The 13,577-nt window shown below is 49.3% G+C and overlaps 1 protein-coding gene across 3 annotated transcripts; it reads right to left on the reverse strand.

Moving 5' to 3' along the window:
* Positions 1-756: 756 nt before the first annotated feature.
* CCDC25 (coiled-coil domain containing 25) lies at positions 757-13,556 on the reverse strand. Of its 3 annotated transcripts, none has more exons than XR_012672837.1 (9): positions 13,455-13,556; positions 10,562-10,609; positions 9,743-9,782; positions 6,780-6,831; positions 6,190-6,265; positions 5,522-5,625; positions 4,200-4,419; positions 3,098-3,143; positions 757-1,714 (listed from the first exon to the last, which is right to left on the reverse strand). XR_012672837.1 is itself a non-coding variant. In XM_075144778.1 (9 exons), the coding sequence occupies exons 1-9, from the start codon at positions 13,477-13,479 to the stop codon at positions 1,685-1,687; spliced, it is 624 nt and encodes a 207-aa protein (XP_075000879.1). In that variant the 5' UTR covers positions 13,480-13,556; the 3' UTR covers positions 757-1,684. The 3 variants fall into 3 exon arrangements, 2 of the variants coding, with proteins under 2 accessions (XP_075000879.1, XP_075000880.1); XM_075144778.1 differs by having other exon boundaries at positions 4,200-4,402; XM_075144779.1 differs by lacking the exon at positions 10,562-10,609 and having other exon boundaries at positions 4,200-4,402.
* Between the last annotated feature and the right edge of the window lie 21 nt (positions 13,557-13,577).

Below are 13,577 nucleotides of genomic sequence, written 5' to 3' on the forward strand. Positions count from 1 at the left end.
TCCTGGCTTCTCCCCTGCCTCTGCCCAGGGCAGCTGGGAGGGGGAAGAAAACCACGCTGCAGCGTGCCTCAGTTTCCCCATCAGCCCAGGGGTGGTTTACCCCCCTCCAGGTCCCTAAAGAGGTGGGACACTGGGGAGAGCTTGGGGCGGCATTAGCTGGGGTCACCCTGGGTTCAGGTTCAGGACACCAGCAGCAGGAGGATGCACAGCACATCCTCCTCCTCCTCCTCCCAGCAAGGAATGGGGGGCTGAGAGGGGCCTGGACCCAGGGGGCCCCAACCCCACACCCTCGGGACCCAGGGGGAAGGGGGCAGACGCGGGGAAGCACGTAAGGTAACTTTAAGTGTACTATTATTGGGACTTGCCTCGTAGCAGGGTAGGTTTTTTCTCCTGTAGTAACTCAGTAATTCTCTGATGAGACTGTTAAATTCAGATTAAGATTTCAGTTTGTTAAGGTGCGCCTCCCTTTTGCCTCTCCCCCCCCCCAAAATCCCCCCCTGCACCAGGAGACATCCTCGCTTTGCACTGAGGTGGAGGATGCTCTTCCCCCAGCTCCCGCCGTGTCGAGGCTGCAGGCAAGTTTGCAACATCCGGAGATGCACCCCAAAACCTCGTAGACTTTTGCTGTCCCCCCCCCTCAGCACGGCCCCGCTCTGCATGGCTTTCTGCTGCCCGAGGAGCAACTCTGCGGACCCTCACAGCTCCACGCCTTCTCAGAGGTGCCGGCACACCAGGCGACTCCCCCCCAGCAGCATGTTTCACCAGCATGGTATGAATTTAATCGTGACATATGTACAGGGGTGCAAGGTTTACCGTGACCGTTTCGTACAGACTTATCCACAAAACCTTACAGAGCGTTCAGGCAAGAGCTCTGGCCTGGACAGGCGTAGACGCTGCGCAAAACTCAACTCTTCTTCACAAACTTCTCTCTCCAGAGAAGGTTTCCAAGGAACAGCCCAGGAATCAAGCGTAATTTAAAAGAAAATACACCGCGGGTTATTCTCATGCTGTGCTGAAGGCACGTATCACAGCCCGTGGTCATGCGCTCAAGTAGGCTGCAACATCAGCCGAGCTCCGTCTTCATCGTCTGTAGCTCTGTATTTAACGAGGAGCCACCAGATTTAGTGCCAGCAAGGGCCGGGGAGGTCTGCAAAGCAGCCGTGAGCTGCTCCAAATTTACACCCCCCAATTGTAGAGGGATCCCCCAGCTTTGCTGACCATCGCCAGCGTGAAGAGAAGAGTTATGCAGACAGCAGCGTCGCGTTCGGGCTCGCGTACGTACCAGTGACAGCGAGTTAATGGCAACCGTTTCTGAGACGCTCCGCTGCCGGGACAGCGGTGAGACAGTACGATTTGTTTTCTTTTCTTTAAATCTTGTTGAATTAAAAGCTACACCAACCCCTTCTCTAGAATAAATATCATTGTCTTTATAGAACTGAAAGTCAATTCTGCTTCCTTCCACCCACGTCCCTGAAAAAAGAGATGTATGTGCAGACATATAGATCTTCTCCCTTCAGAAGTTGTCCATGGCACAGAGCTGGTCAGGCTGCCGGGAGAACCAACCAGGTTCTGAAGAAATGGAGTCAGAGTTCACTTTTTTGGGTTTTTTTTGGCATTCTTAGCGATGGTGACATATTAAGACATCCCAAACCACCTCATGATTGAGAAAGGAGAGAGACTTTATTTACATAAAGTCATCGGAATCGTTGCCATCCTGTGGGAAGAAAGACAAATCAGGATCATTGTGCACGTTAAAACGGAAAATGGTGAAATGGTGCATTCAGCAGGATTTCAGAATTGCCATTTATTCTGGTTTCCTGCCATTTCAGTACAAACACCATGAAATCAGACCAGACGCATAACAGCAGCTCTGGAGCGGGAACAGCCCCGTGTGAGGCTCTGCGTTGTGAAACAGCGGTGACTATTTGCTGTCCCTGTGATGCATCCCTTCCCCGAAACTGCAGCCCATGGGCTGTGACCTGGGAGGAACCAGAGACCAGGCTCTCACCAAGCAGCCTCGTGGACCATCGCCGTATCACAACCTGAGCTTCTTTCCAACTCGGGAGAAGGAAAGCGGCCTGGCATCACGTGGGGGTCAGGTGCTGAGAGGAGACGACCCCCTGCACAGCATTTCCACCGCCCCTCTCCCTGGCAAGTGTCACTACACGGGCACAGCCTGCTCGTGCGTGTCAGGAGACGCTCATACTTCACCCCGGTTCAAGTTTCAAAGGGGATCTGCGTACCAACCAGGAGGAAGATCACGAATTCTTGAAAACCACTCGCTCTAAACAGTTAGTCGGGGACGAGGATGCAAAAGGTGGATTTTAAGCTGAGGGTCACTCAGAGGAGCTCCAAGATGAGTTTGCCCAAGGTCCCACAAGGAGGAAGCTGCAGACATGCCAGACCTCAGGCAAAGCACAGGTGCATCCAGTGCACGTCAGGACCTCTTCTGAACTTCACCCCCCAGCCCTCCTGCGATCCACCTCCTCATTTCCCTCCTGCTGGCCTGTCCTCCTCTCCGCTTTGGCTCCCCTTCCACGTCAGACTGCAGCCATGTTATAGGGCTCCAGTCCCCGGGCTGACACCTGCTCTCTGCAGGCACATCCCTTCAGGCTTCCTCTTCTCCCCTAAGCACCTACGTTCATCCCTCCCCAAACTGTTGTCCATACACCTCCGGTTATTTCTTGTTAAAAATGTGCATTTTCCCCCTCCCTTGAAGTAACAAGGTGGCATATGCAGGTCATGGTTGCCGTTGGGGAGACCTCCTCTGCTCACGAGCCAGGTTATGCCCAAACAGCTCACAAGGAGAGTCGAGTCTGGTGCCCCACTTAAAGCTCTACCTGTTCTTTCACTTGGGCGGGAAGGGGACACGTTTCCAGCAGCACAGGCTCCACCTGGCTGACACACAAGCAATAGGGCCCTCTCGGAAAGCAGAGGAGAGTGCCAACGTCCTTCACCCAGAAGGGGTGACGGAGATGTGCTCCGTCATGCAGGAGTCGCCAAAACCAGACTGCAATGCGGGAGCTGTACCATCACGATCCCGCATTGAATTTCAGCCATCTCTGAAAGGTTTCTGTGGGCATCAGCCAGCTCTTACCTGATTGGAGGACATGTTCTCAGCCTTCATTAATGACGAGTAGCTCCTGGAAGGGAAATTACATTATCTTGCGTGGTATGTTTTCAAAACCCACCAACAGAGAGGCGTTTTGATAAAACAGGACCAAGTACCAGAAAAACAATTTTTTTTCCTTTCTGAACTCAGGCAGGCTAGACAAGTATTTGCTTATCTCATACTCTTTGGCTAGTTAAAACAACCAGCGAAAGCCCAGACGCTACGCAGACTGCTCCTCCACAGCACTGTTCAGGAACTACCAGTCAGATCATCCCGGAAGGTAGAAAATCCTTTACTTTGGGGGACGGCCAAGAGGCAGCTCTGGGGCAAGTTTAAGTAAGCAGGCGACCCCCTACCCTGTAGCACAGACGTGCCTGCTGGTGACTTCTCAGTTTAGTTTGCTTCTCTAAGCTCTCCTTTCTGAGCTCTCCGTGTGTTAAACCACTCAGGAAATCACGGAGTTTTTCAAATTCCGGTTTCACCGTCATTTACAGATAAACACGACTTACTAAAGCTTAAAAGCGAGCTTTTGGGGCCAGCCAGCGGAAACGTTCAGTGCTGTACGGGGCCGCCAGTACTAAGGAACAAGCTCACACATGCACAGACAGAAAGGTCAATATGACATTTCAAAACACCATCCCTCATTCTGTGTTTAAAGGAGCGTGCGATTGAGGATTCACACATGTTTTAGTTAACATCAGTGATGCAAGAGGAAGCTGAAGAGCTCTAGCGAGGGCTCAGTGCTTTCCAAGGCTCGCGCAAAGCTGGAAGCAATTGCTCCCATCCCAACGACAGAGCGCGCCAAGTGGCTTGCCCAATTTCACCCAAGTTAGGGACAGGTTTGAAAAGACACAGTCCTTTCTTTTAACAATACAGCCAGGTTTATTTTAGGAGAAATGGGGAAAATGCATTTATTCTAAAGACAAAGGAAACCACTGGGCCATGCAGTCGTCTATGCCAGAGCAGGTCAGCTGAACACTGAGTAACGCCGGGCCGACAATTAAACAGAACTGCTGACCCGTGACTCTCTCCCAGTGCCGATGAAAACGGCAGAAGTTAGAAGCTGGCACTACAATTCATTACTTACCTAAGTTCTTCCAGCTCTTTCTTCTTCTTCATCTCTTCCTTTTCCTTCCGCTTCATCTCTTGGATCTGGGCTTTTTTCTCATTTCTCTCCTCTCTGTCCCGAGCTTCCTTCTCAGCAGCCAGGTCTGGGAAGCGCTCCACTTTTGTCTTCTCTAGCCGGTTCAGGATCTCATTCACCTTCTTCTCCACTGTCAGCATTTTCACCTTTGGAGTGCAAAGAACTGTGATCCTTATAAAAAAATACTTTTATTCTGGCACTTTCTCAACGGAAAGAAAACACCCTATTCCCACTTTACACATGGCTGAATCCCACAAAAACAGATGCTAAGGAAAATCACTGCCACCGAGGCCTATTCAGCAGGTTGTGTAACAGCAAAAAGAGGCCCGCTCCCAACACTCAGAAGCACATAGCTAATAAGCATAAGCATTGCTAAGTACATAAGCATTACTAATTTTGTTTCTTGGCACATGCCTCAACAGGGAGGCCAAGAGACAAGAACCGGTCTCTGCCGATTCCTGAAGAGGTGGCAGGAGGTCTCTGCAGACCGTTTTGGGAAGAGAAGCTCACGTGCTGCTTGTTGACTGCAGGGTTTTTAGCATTCCTTGCCCCGGTACAGACCTGTTTTATTCAAACAACCGCGCCTCTAGAGAGCCTTCTCTCCCAGCAGCCAAGCTACATAACTACAACTTAAGCATAACATTATCTGTGGACACTAGGTCAGGCTTGGGAATAGCTTAGTACACTGGCTCCTCCCTACACCAAAGCTAAGCTGCTCTGCCTTTTAACGGGGTTAACAAATTCAGAGGCTGCACCAGGGTGAGACAGCTCTCGGAGCAGAGACAGTAGAGCGAACACAGCGACAGACACCTCCAGGACCCCACGCAGCCCTCCTTCCCACAGCGAGTTCAAGTCCCGAGCACTTCCAGACGTGTGATTACGCTACTGCCTGTGATCTAAAGTGACTGCTCATATGCAGGCCCTTCAGCTGTAATAAGAGATTATTTCAGCGGAGATAAATTCAAGCGAATAGCACAGACTAACACGTGATAGCATTCAGCATCAGCAACGACTCGTCAGCTACACCGTGCTGCAGTTTGGAAACACATGCCGTACAGGCTCTGCTACAGGCTGACCCTCAACCACGGATTTTCAGGTGATGTTCAGGTAAGTCCAAACATGCCCCTGGGATCTCTCTTACGCTCCAGGAGCGGATGATTCCCTGGCTTTAGGGCAAATGCTGGAGACAATCCACCCAGCTCCTAACACGGAAACGTTACAGTCTGCCACCAGGTCACCGTCACTGGCTTGCAGCAAACACTTACGTCCTTCTGCCTGTGAAAGCCGATCTGCCCCACATCCATATCTGCAGTCTTCTTCAGGTTAGTCCACGGCGTGTACACCACGTTGACGTTGTTCATCTTGCAACCTAGGAAGCAGGGGAGAAAGAAAGGAGGGAAACATTTCAATTCTCTCCCTGCTGAAAGAGGTCTTAAAGTCTTCCACGCGCATGGAAACTGGCAGTTATTCTTGTCACAAACATTACTAGCTAGGCAAGAAAGAAGAAAACGGAGAAGTCCTTCCAGTGTTACAGTGAAACGGAAGAACACGACGACATCATTTTCTGCAGTAACACGAGCGCTGCAGCAGTGTTAACGAACTCCAGATGGAGACTGTCTTTGCCAGAAGAGCGATTACTATGGAAGGGGGCCCCAAGGTGGTGTTAGAGAAGAGACTGCAAGGCCTCCTTGGCTCAGACAGCACATGGAGGCACAAACAGGAATTTCAGAGATTTAAAATTCCTCCTTACAAAAGTATAACGGGCAGCCCCAGCAGCTGCAAGCGACATCTGCTTCCCGTAAGACCCGCAGGCACAGGCTTAACAGAGAGCAGCACAGCAGAAACGTCACAAACGTTTGATCCAAAAAACACATGCTCATCCGGACCAGAAACACTCGCCACCTCACACCGACCTCCCGGGAATCAGTATTACCTTGAATGCTATTCGCCTTCACTAGATGGGCACAGTCTATCAAAACTTCTTTAGGAATGTCATCCACCGTCTGCCCCTGCGACAGAGCAAGGCAAGGTGAGCGGCTCGCGGCGGGGGGCTGTAGGGACTGACGAGCACACAAAGACCCGCCACGGCCGGGATGCAGGGCAGGATGCTCTGCAAACACAGCCAGGACCTCTACGCTCCACATTTTACAAGACTGGAGTCTTCCATGGCATTTGTAAGGAGAGGCTTGAAGCACCACAAGTGATTTGCACCCTGCTTTCCTCAAAGGTATTCTCCCTGTTTTAGTGGGGTGATGGTTCCTAGACGCACGCTTGGGGTCAAGCCAGAAACCACTTGTTCTGTTGGGCCACATTAAAATTCCTGCTCCCCCCCACGTTATTTGGTAACGGAGGCTGTAAATTCAGTCTCCCCACACTGGTGGTTACCTGCACCCTGAGGGAGCCCTGCAGACTTTGCACGTGAGCAAAGATGGTCTTGTGCGCAGGAATCACTGCAGAACGGGCGCGTGCAGTTCTTATGTGGGTGAATATTAATGTTTTTAAATATACGTGTCACAGGATTACCTTGTGTAACCGAAGGTACACGTGCGCGGAAGAGAGCTTATCCACATGAAACCTACAGAATAAAAAAAGCACATTTAACAGAGGATAAGAGATGGTGATCTGTTCTGAAAGATTTACTTCCTAACGATCATCGAATCACGGAATGGTTTGGGTGGGAAGGGACCTTTAAAGGCCATCCAGTCCAACCCCCCAACATCTTCAACCAGACCAGGTTGCTCAGAGCCCCGTCCAACCTGACCTTGGATGTTCCCAGGGATGGGGCATCTGCCACCTCTCTGGGCAACCTCTGCCAGGGTTTCACCACCCTCGGCGTAAACAATTCCTTCCTTCTATCTGGTCTGAATCTCCCCTCTTTTAGTTTAAAACCATTCCCCCTTGTCCTGTTGCAACAAAAAAGTCTGTCTCCACCTTTCTGATAAGCCCCTTTAAGCACTGAAAGGCCGCAATAAGGTCTCCCCGGAGCCTTCTCTTCTCCAGGCTGAACAACCCCAACTCGCTCAGCCTGTCCTCATGGCAGAGGTGTTCCACCCCCCTGATCGCTTTTGTGGCCCATTAGGGCATTTGCCCTAATGAAAAGTGACAAAACAGCCCCTCCATGGACAACAAAAGTATAGAAATGTTCATGATATATGTGTTTAAAAGCAGGCAAGGGAGCCAGAGCCTATCCTTCAAGAAACATCAGTCCTCTCAAGGGGAGACTGAAAAAAATAAAAACCCTTTCTCCCTCTCTTTTTTTCTTTTAAGTGTTATATCACATGCAGGCAACACTCACAGGATGAGCCTACACATGTGGTGTTTTGGTCTGCCTATTTATTCTTAAGAGAAACAGCAAACTCGTGAACTCTGCAGCAGGCACTGCTAGTTACACCACTTACATGACTGGTCTCAAGCTCACAGAGCAAAAAAAAAAAAAATCGCATTTTCTCGGTGGTCAGCAGAATGGTCCCTGGAGCCCAGTGCTCTGCCTCCAACAGCAGGAAGAGGCGATGCTGTCTGGGAAGTGCCCCGGACCCAGTGGTTTCAGTGGGTCAGTCCCGACAGCAGGTGAACACCAGTTCTGTGTTCACTTCATTCATAAGCCTCGATCACCCCCCCCAGCCCTCTCCCCCCCAGACCGAAGAGCGCTCTCCTCTCCAGTCCCTCCTTACAGCAGGGCTCTTCACCTCCTTCGCGGCTCCGGCGCCCCTTCTCCAGACCTTCTGTAACTTGACGGTGTTTTTACCATGATCACCTGTTTTTTAAGCCCTGTCCTGATCGACACTCACTCCAACCCTGCAAACTTCCAAGGACAGAGGGGGGGGAACTGATTTCATGTCACCTCCCAAACTTTCTTTCCACCACTTTCTTTTTAATATAACGGGACTTTCTCCTTCCTGCTGCAAGATAGAAAACGCTCCAGCACAAATATACGAACTCTCACTTGTACCTCCTGAGCCTCCTACCCTCATTCCACTGGACCCCTCTTAAGCAGGAGGGGTCTAAAGGGTGCCAGACATCATTAGGAGAACAATTCCCAGGAGGCCACCACAAAAGGACCTACGATATTTTGTTGAGATGGCACTAGGATATGAAAAAAGCAACATCGAATGATGTCAGTGTGAGCTACAAGATACGAAAGAGATGGGGAAAGACAACTTTCATGGTTCAGGCAATTTGAGGACGAATCTCAAGGTCACTCCTAAGTAACAGTATAGCCATACCTTAAATTATGTAGTGATAGGACAAACATGAGACAGAAAATGAATGTGATACTGCTACTACAAAGCGTTATTCAGCTGAAGTACAATCTCTTCTGCTAGAAAAGAAAAAATACCTCCTTGCCAGTTAGCTGACTGCTGACAAAACATCCTCTACGGGGCATGTTAGCTACTACCTATTGAAGCTCCAGTTCTACCAAGACACCTCAGCTCATCCTGGCAAAGGCCACCCTGAAGAGCGAGAAGGAACACAATCCACGTGGTGATTCTTCTTAGAAGCTGTTAGCAAAGGAGAGGGCAGCAACTGCGATACATCTGGCCTGTGCGATACTGCCTGAAAGCAAGCAAACTCCTTCCCAAAAATCTCAAAAACCTTATCAGTCTGGAAAGTTTATGGACTACTCCAGCCAGCAAAGATGCCACCAATTGCTGCTAAAAGGACTGGGGACTCCTCTTTTCTTGTTTTTCTCTTCCAATGAGATCTTACCAGCCAAAACCAATTGAGATGTGTCAGAGCGCTTCCTTTTGCCTGCCTGGCCATGGCTGTCACCCAACAGGAGTCAAAATGTCAAACTCCTCTGCTCCTGCTCACCGACTCCAGCTCCTGAGACAGCAACGGCTGTTTTATGGGACAGGCCAGCGCTTGCCCACAGTGCACACGGGGGACACGAAGCACACACAGAGGAAAAGGCACTGGGAGACAACAGTTTTTTTCCAGGTACAGCATTTACCATAGCTCAAAAAACTTCTGGCTCCATCCCCAGGCCCCGTCTGACTGCTCCATGATTTCACACCTTTGTACCTCCACTCTCCTTGACCTCTGTTAGTCTTTTGCTTTGCTTGCCCGTGCACGGGGATTCCCAGGACTTGCTTGACTCAGGAGATGCTCTCTCACAAATACCAAGCTGCCCTTCTCCCAAACACGCTAGCTAGCACCTATATTCTGAAACACAAATATCCGTGTATAGAGTTATCGCTACTCCAGCAGCTCCATGCACAGATAAACCCAAAAAGCTTCACAAAGGGCCAGCTCTTATGATGAACAAAGCGGGGGATGGAGAGGGAGATGCAGGGGAATGAATTCAGAATCAACAGGGTCCCAACAGCTGCACCTGGGTCTGCTGCAATCCATCTCCACGCTGGGATTGCATTTAAACTGCTAAGTGGCCTTGGAAAAAAGAGACTGTTGAAGGGGAGGGTTGTTAGGATCATTCGACTCAGCTGCATAACAAAAGGCAACGTGTTTCAGCGAGTTTCAGTACCTACCAGATATCTTCAGGCCAGCCATACTTTATTAGGTCTTCATCTGTAGGAATAAAAGCACTAATGAGCAAAGCCCAGGACCTCATCCACAAGAAATCAAACTACCTGACAAAAGCAGGAACCCTCCACTGTCGGTCAGCCACTGCGCGGCGATCGAGCAGAAACAGAAAAGGGCTTTAACGCTGCACCTGCCTGCTCGCAGGTATGGCAGAAACAGGTATGCCAGGAACACCTCCATCACATAATTTTGAAATTTTTAAGTGAAAATATGTTTCTTCAAATACCAGTCTAATGGGGGGAGACTTTCAGGGCAAGTCTTCAACTACTTTTCCTTTGGAGTGAGACACCCTGGGTTTCACATCAACTACTGCTGTGGAAACAGGAGGCACAGAGAACCGTAACCTTCACCGTGAGGGAAAGGACGGGCATGGGAAACCTACGGCATATGAATGCTCACTGGAGGGGGGAAAATACACACTGAGCAGAGAAACGGACGGTTGGTTTGCAAAAAGTTTTCAAACACAACCTGAAAAACAGTATTTTTCTCTAGACAGTTTTTTTTCAGTTAATTTAGTTTTCACTTGTATTTGAAGGCAGTCACTCTGCCTAGAGGATTTACAAAATTTATTTATCCTAACTAAAAGTAACACAGTGGATTTCAGAGGGGTAAGTCAGAATCACTTGCAAGGGTGGACAAGTTTTCAAACAATATATTCAATTAACACATACAAAGACATCCTTTCAAAATGACCTTAAATCCCCAGAAATCTAAATCTAATCTAACTAAATCTAAGTTAGGCATCATTACATTAACGTACTTACTTTCATACTTATCTTTTCCCATGTAAATGGTGTAAACGGAAGGAACGACTGAGGGATAGAAAGAGGAAAACAAATCAAAAGGGGTTTGGACAAACTGTGCAAGGAATGACAAACACACCAGCCTTGGTCACAGAAATTAGAATGAAAACTGCTTCATCCATCCATCCCACTTCCCTCCTGGGGGCCAAAGGAAGATTGTTTTGCGTTTCCTCCAGATTTTGTCCCAAATGCTTCAAAGGACTTTGGAAAGTGGCGTTTCCACCACTTCCCATGGAAGATTATCCAGCAAGGAGCAGCCTTCTGGGCAAAACACCCTCAACATCCAGGTGGTTCAGACTGTATCTGTGTAATTATATTATCTGTCCAACTAAGCACACGTCTGCGAGCCAGAAAGGCTGACATCGTATTTACAGCCTGGGATTAACTCTCTGTGCGGCCCCGAGTGAAACAGCTCATCTGCCTGGCCCTTGCTTCCCCAAAGTACCAGAAGCCCAACGTGAACCTCCCCCAGGTAGCCTGGGAGGATTAAAATTTGCAAGACAATGGGAAGTCTGAAGTTCCATAAACTCGTTTGTCTCATCTGTGCCCTTTTGGGACACTTAAAACAATGTCCTTCTCTTCTTTAGGGCTCATTCCATCACGCAGTGAAGACACTGCCTATTCTGGGAAACCAAACAAGTGTCCCTTCAGTGGACCAAAGGCCCGCACAGCTGGAAGACGGACACAGAGCAGTCAGGGAAGTCCTGCTGAAGAAACCTGCAACCTGCTTAAAAAACCCCAAATGCTCTGTTCTGGTCCATGGCAACAGGGAAATCCCAATTTCACAGCAACGCTATCTACCAGTTGGTCACGTTTCTAGCTTCTACAATTTTTAACAATTATGTTGTGAGTGAGCAAATGCTGCAGCCGTAGCTACAAGCCTCAGCGCTGCACTGAAATTTAGCTGTTCTTCACGAGGACCTGTGCACTTCAGCACGAAGGATTACTGGGAGCGGGTTTTCCGCAGACGGCTTCACGCCATAACGGCCAGCGGCTGAAACAACCTGCTGCAGCAACACAGATTTGTATTTTTCACATACTGTTGCAGAACAAACAGAATTCATAGCGGCATTTCTAAAGTCGCTCACTGATAGCGCAAAAATTCAAGACTAAGAGCAAACAAACGAAATGCAGGTGACCAAATCTGCCTCCAGAAAGCATTCTTTGAAAATACGGTGCCTAATCTCGTATTTTCAAAGTCAATAAAATAGTAGACACACTTCACTTACGTGCTACAATGCAATGACTTGGATCCCAAACTGCTTACTGACCCAGTCCTCTGTGAGGGCATTTTTATCGGAAATCCCACATCACTAGCATGAAGCTCAGATAACACTTTTCAAAGGAAACCTATTGCTATTTTAATTATATTTAGTAATGAGCCTATAAGAAACGGAACTTCAAAAATATGAAAGGATGATATGCCTGTGGGAGTTAAAGATTGGAAAAAAAATCCACTCTGGACACAGTAGAGTCCAGAGAATGTGAGATCATGACTACAGGCACTACCCATACGTGTAAAATTAAATGCTCAAAAATAAAGTTGCATTAGTGATGGTTCCATGAAAATGAAGCCCATCCTGCCAAAACAGTGGGGGAACACTGACACAACCGAGCAGGAGATTGCTTCCAACCCATATGACTTAACGCACATCAGTAACAGTGCAACATATTTTAGGCAAACTGCAACAGTCGTCTTATTGTAGACCTCTCTCTGGCAGCAAAACTGATTAGATCGTGTCAGAAACCCTCTGCAGAACTATCGTTTAAAAACACAGGAGATTGTTCACGTCATTAGCAGAGTTAACTGCAGCTCGTCTGTTCCTAGTACCCCCCAAGTTCCCCTACACGTCTGCCAGGCACCGTGCCAGGCTCTTTTCTCCCCACTCAAAGGCCTGCGTCCAGGAAAGTCTCTGAACTTCTCACTAGCAGCCTGATGATCCGCAGAAAATGTTTCCATCAGAGCGTCAGGTTAAGTGATCAACACGGCCAGCGTATCTGTTCACCGGGTGTGTTAAGGGCCTTGCTTTCCACAACAGAGGAAAAAAAGTTTTTAAACAAATCCCAGGAACAAATTTGTTTAAGAAACATTCACAAGACTGTTAAGTCTTGCCTTGTCCAAGGAAAATCAAGCAGCCAGACACTCAAATCCTTCTCATTAAGGAATTTCTTCTCTAGAACTGAGAAAAGCAATGTGATAAAATTCTAGCTTGTGGATACAGTGGGCAAGGGGTAAAAAACATACCGAAACTTTCACAAACAGGTTACACACCAATGCAATGACTGGGGGCAAACCAAAAAGGAATATTCCTGTACTATCCTCCATATCATCAGCCCGTATTGCATCAAACCACAGATTTCTGATGCTTCAGAAGCAGCTAATCTTTTCCTATGGGCAAGCAAAAGAGATCTGCCTATATTAAAGGAAAAATAACGAGACAATTTACACATTAAGCCTTCCCCCAAACTCCTGACAGCAGTACACTTGAGAAAGCTTTTCAGCAGTCACTCACCGGTACTGCTGTTCACCCAGTGCTGCCACCAACCCATAACAAGAGGCTCCTCCGCTCAGGGAACCCCCTACCTCCTGAAATGACTTTAAGCTGCAGCCGATTCCGCCCCAAACCGCGTCCTTTACCCTCAGCCCAGCCCAGGGGCTCGCAGAAAGGCACCCACAGGACTCACGGGGGTGTTTAGAAGGGTAGGGGCAGGAGGACGTGCCGTTACCGGACGGCCCCGCTCACTGAGGAACGGGGCAGGGGCGCGGCCCGGCGCCCCCCTCACAGCGGCGGGACCCAGCCCGCCACAGTCCCGCCCCGCCTGGCCTCTAGCCGCTCTCCCCTCGCCCACTCACCGTTGGAGGTGAAGTAAAACACCATGGCGGCGGCGGCGGCTCCTCAGCCCGCCCGGCCCGGGGCTCCACACGGTGGCCGCTCTCCCGCTCCAGCAGCGATGGGGGGGGGGGGGGGGGGGGCAT

This window comes from Calonectris borealis, chromosome 3 (genome assembly GCF_964195595.1).
Source record: "Calonectris borealis chromosome 3, bCalBor7.hap1.2, whole genome shotgun sequence".
Taxonomy (NCBI): domain Eukaryota; kingdom Metazoa; phylum Chordata; class Aves; order Procellariiformes; family Procellariidae; genus Calonectris; species Calonectris borealis.

Excerpts from the sequence above, each read along its gene's own strand:
- CCDC25 (XM_075144778.1), bottom strand. The coding sequence starts at position 13,479 with ATGGTGTTTTACTTCACCTCCAACG. Across the intron at positions 6,832-9,742 it reads GGCTGGCCTGAAGATATCTG|GTTTCATGTGGATAAGCTCT; the intron begins GTAGGTACTGAA and ends TTTATTCTGTAG. Across the intron at positions 3,144-4,199 it reads AAAGAGCTGGAAGAACTTAG|GAGCTACTCGTCATTAATGA; the intron begins GTAAGTAATGAA and ends TTTCCCTTCCAG.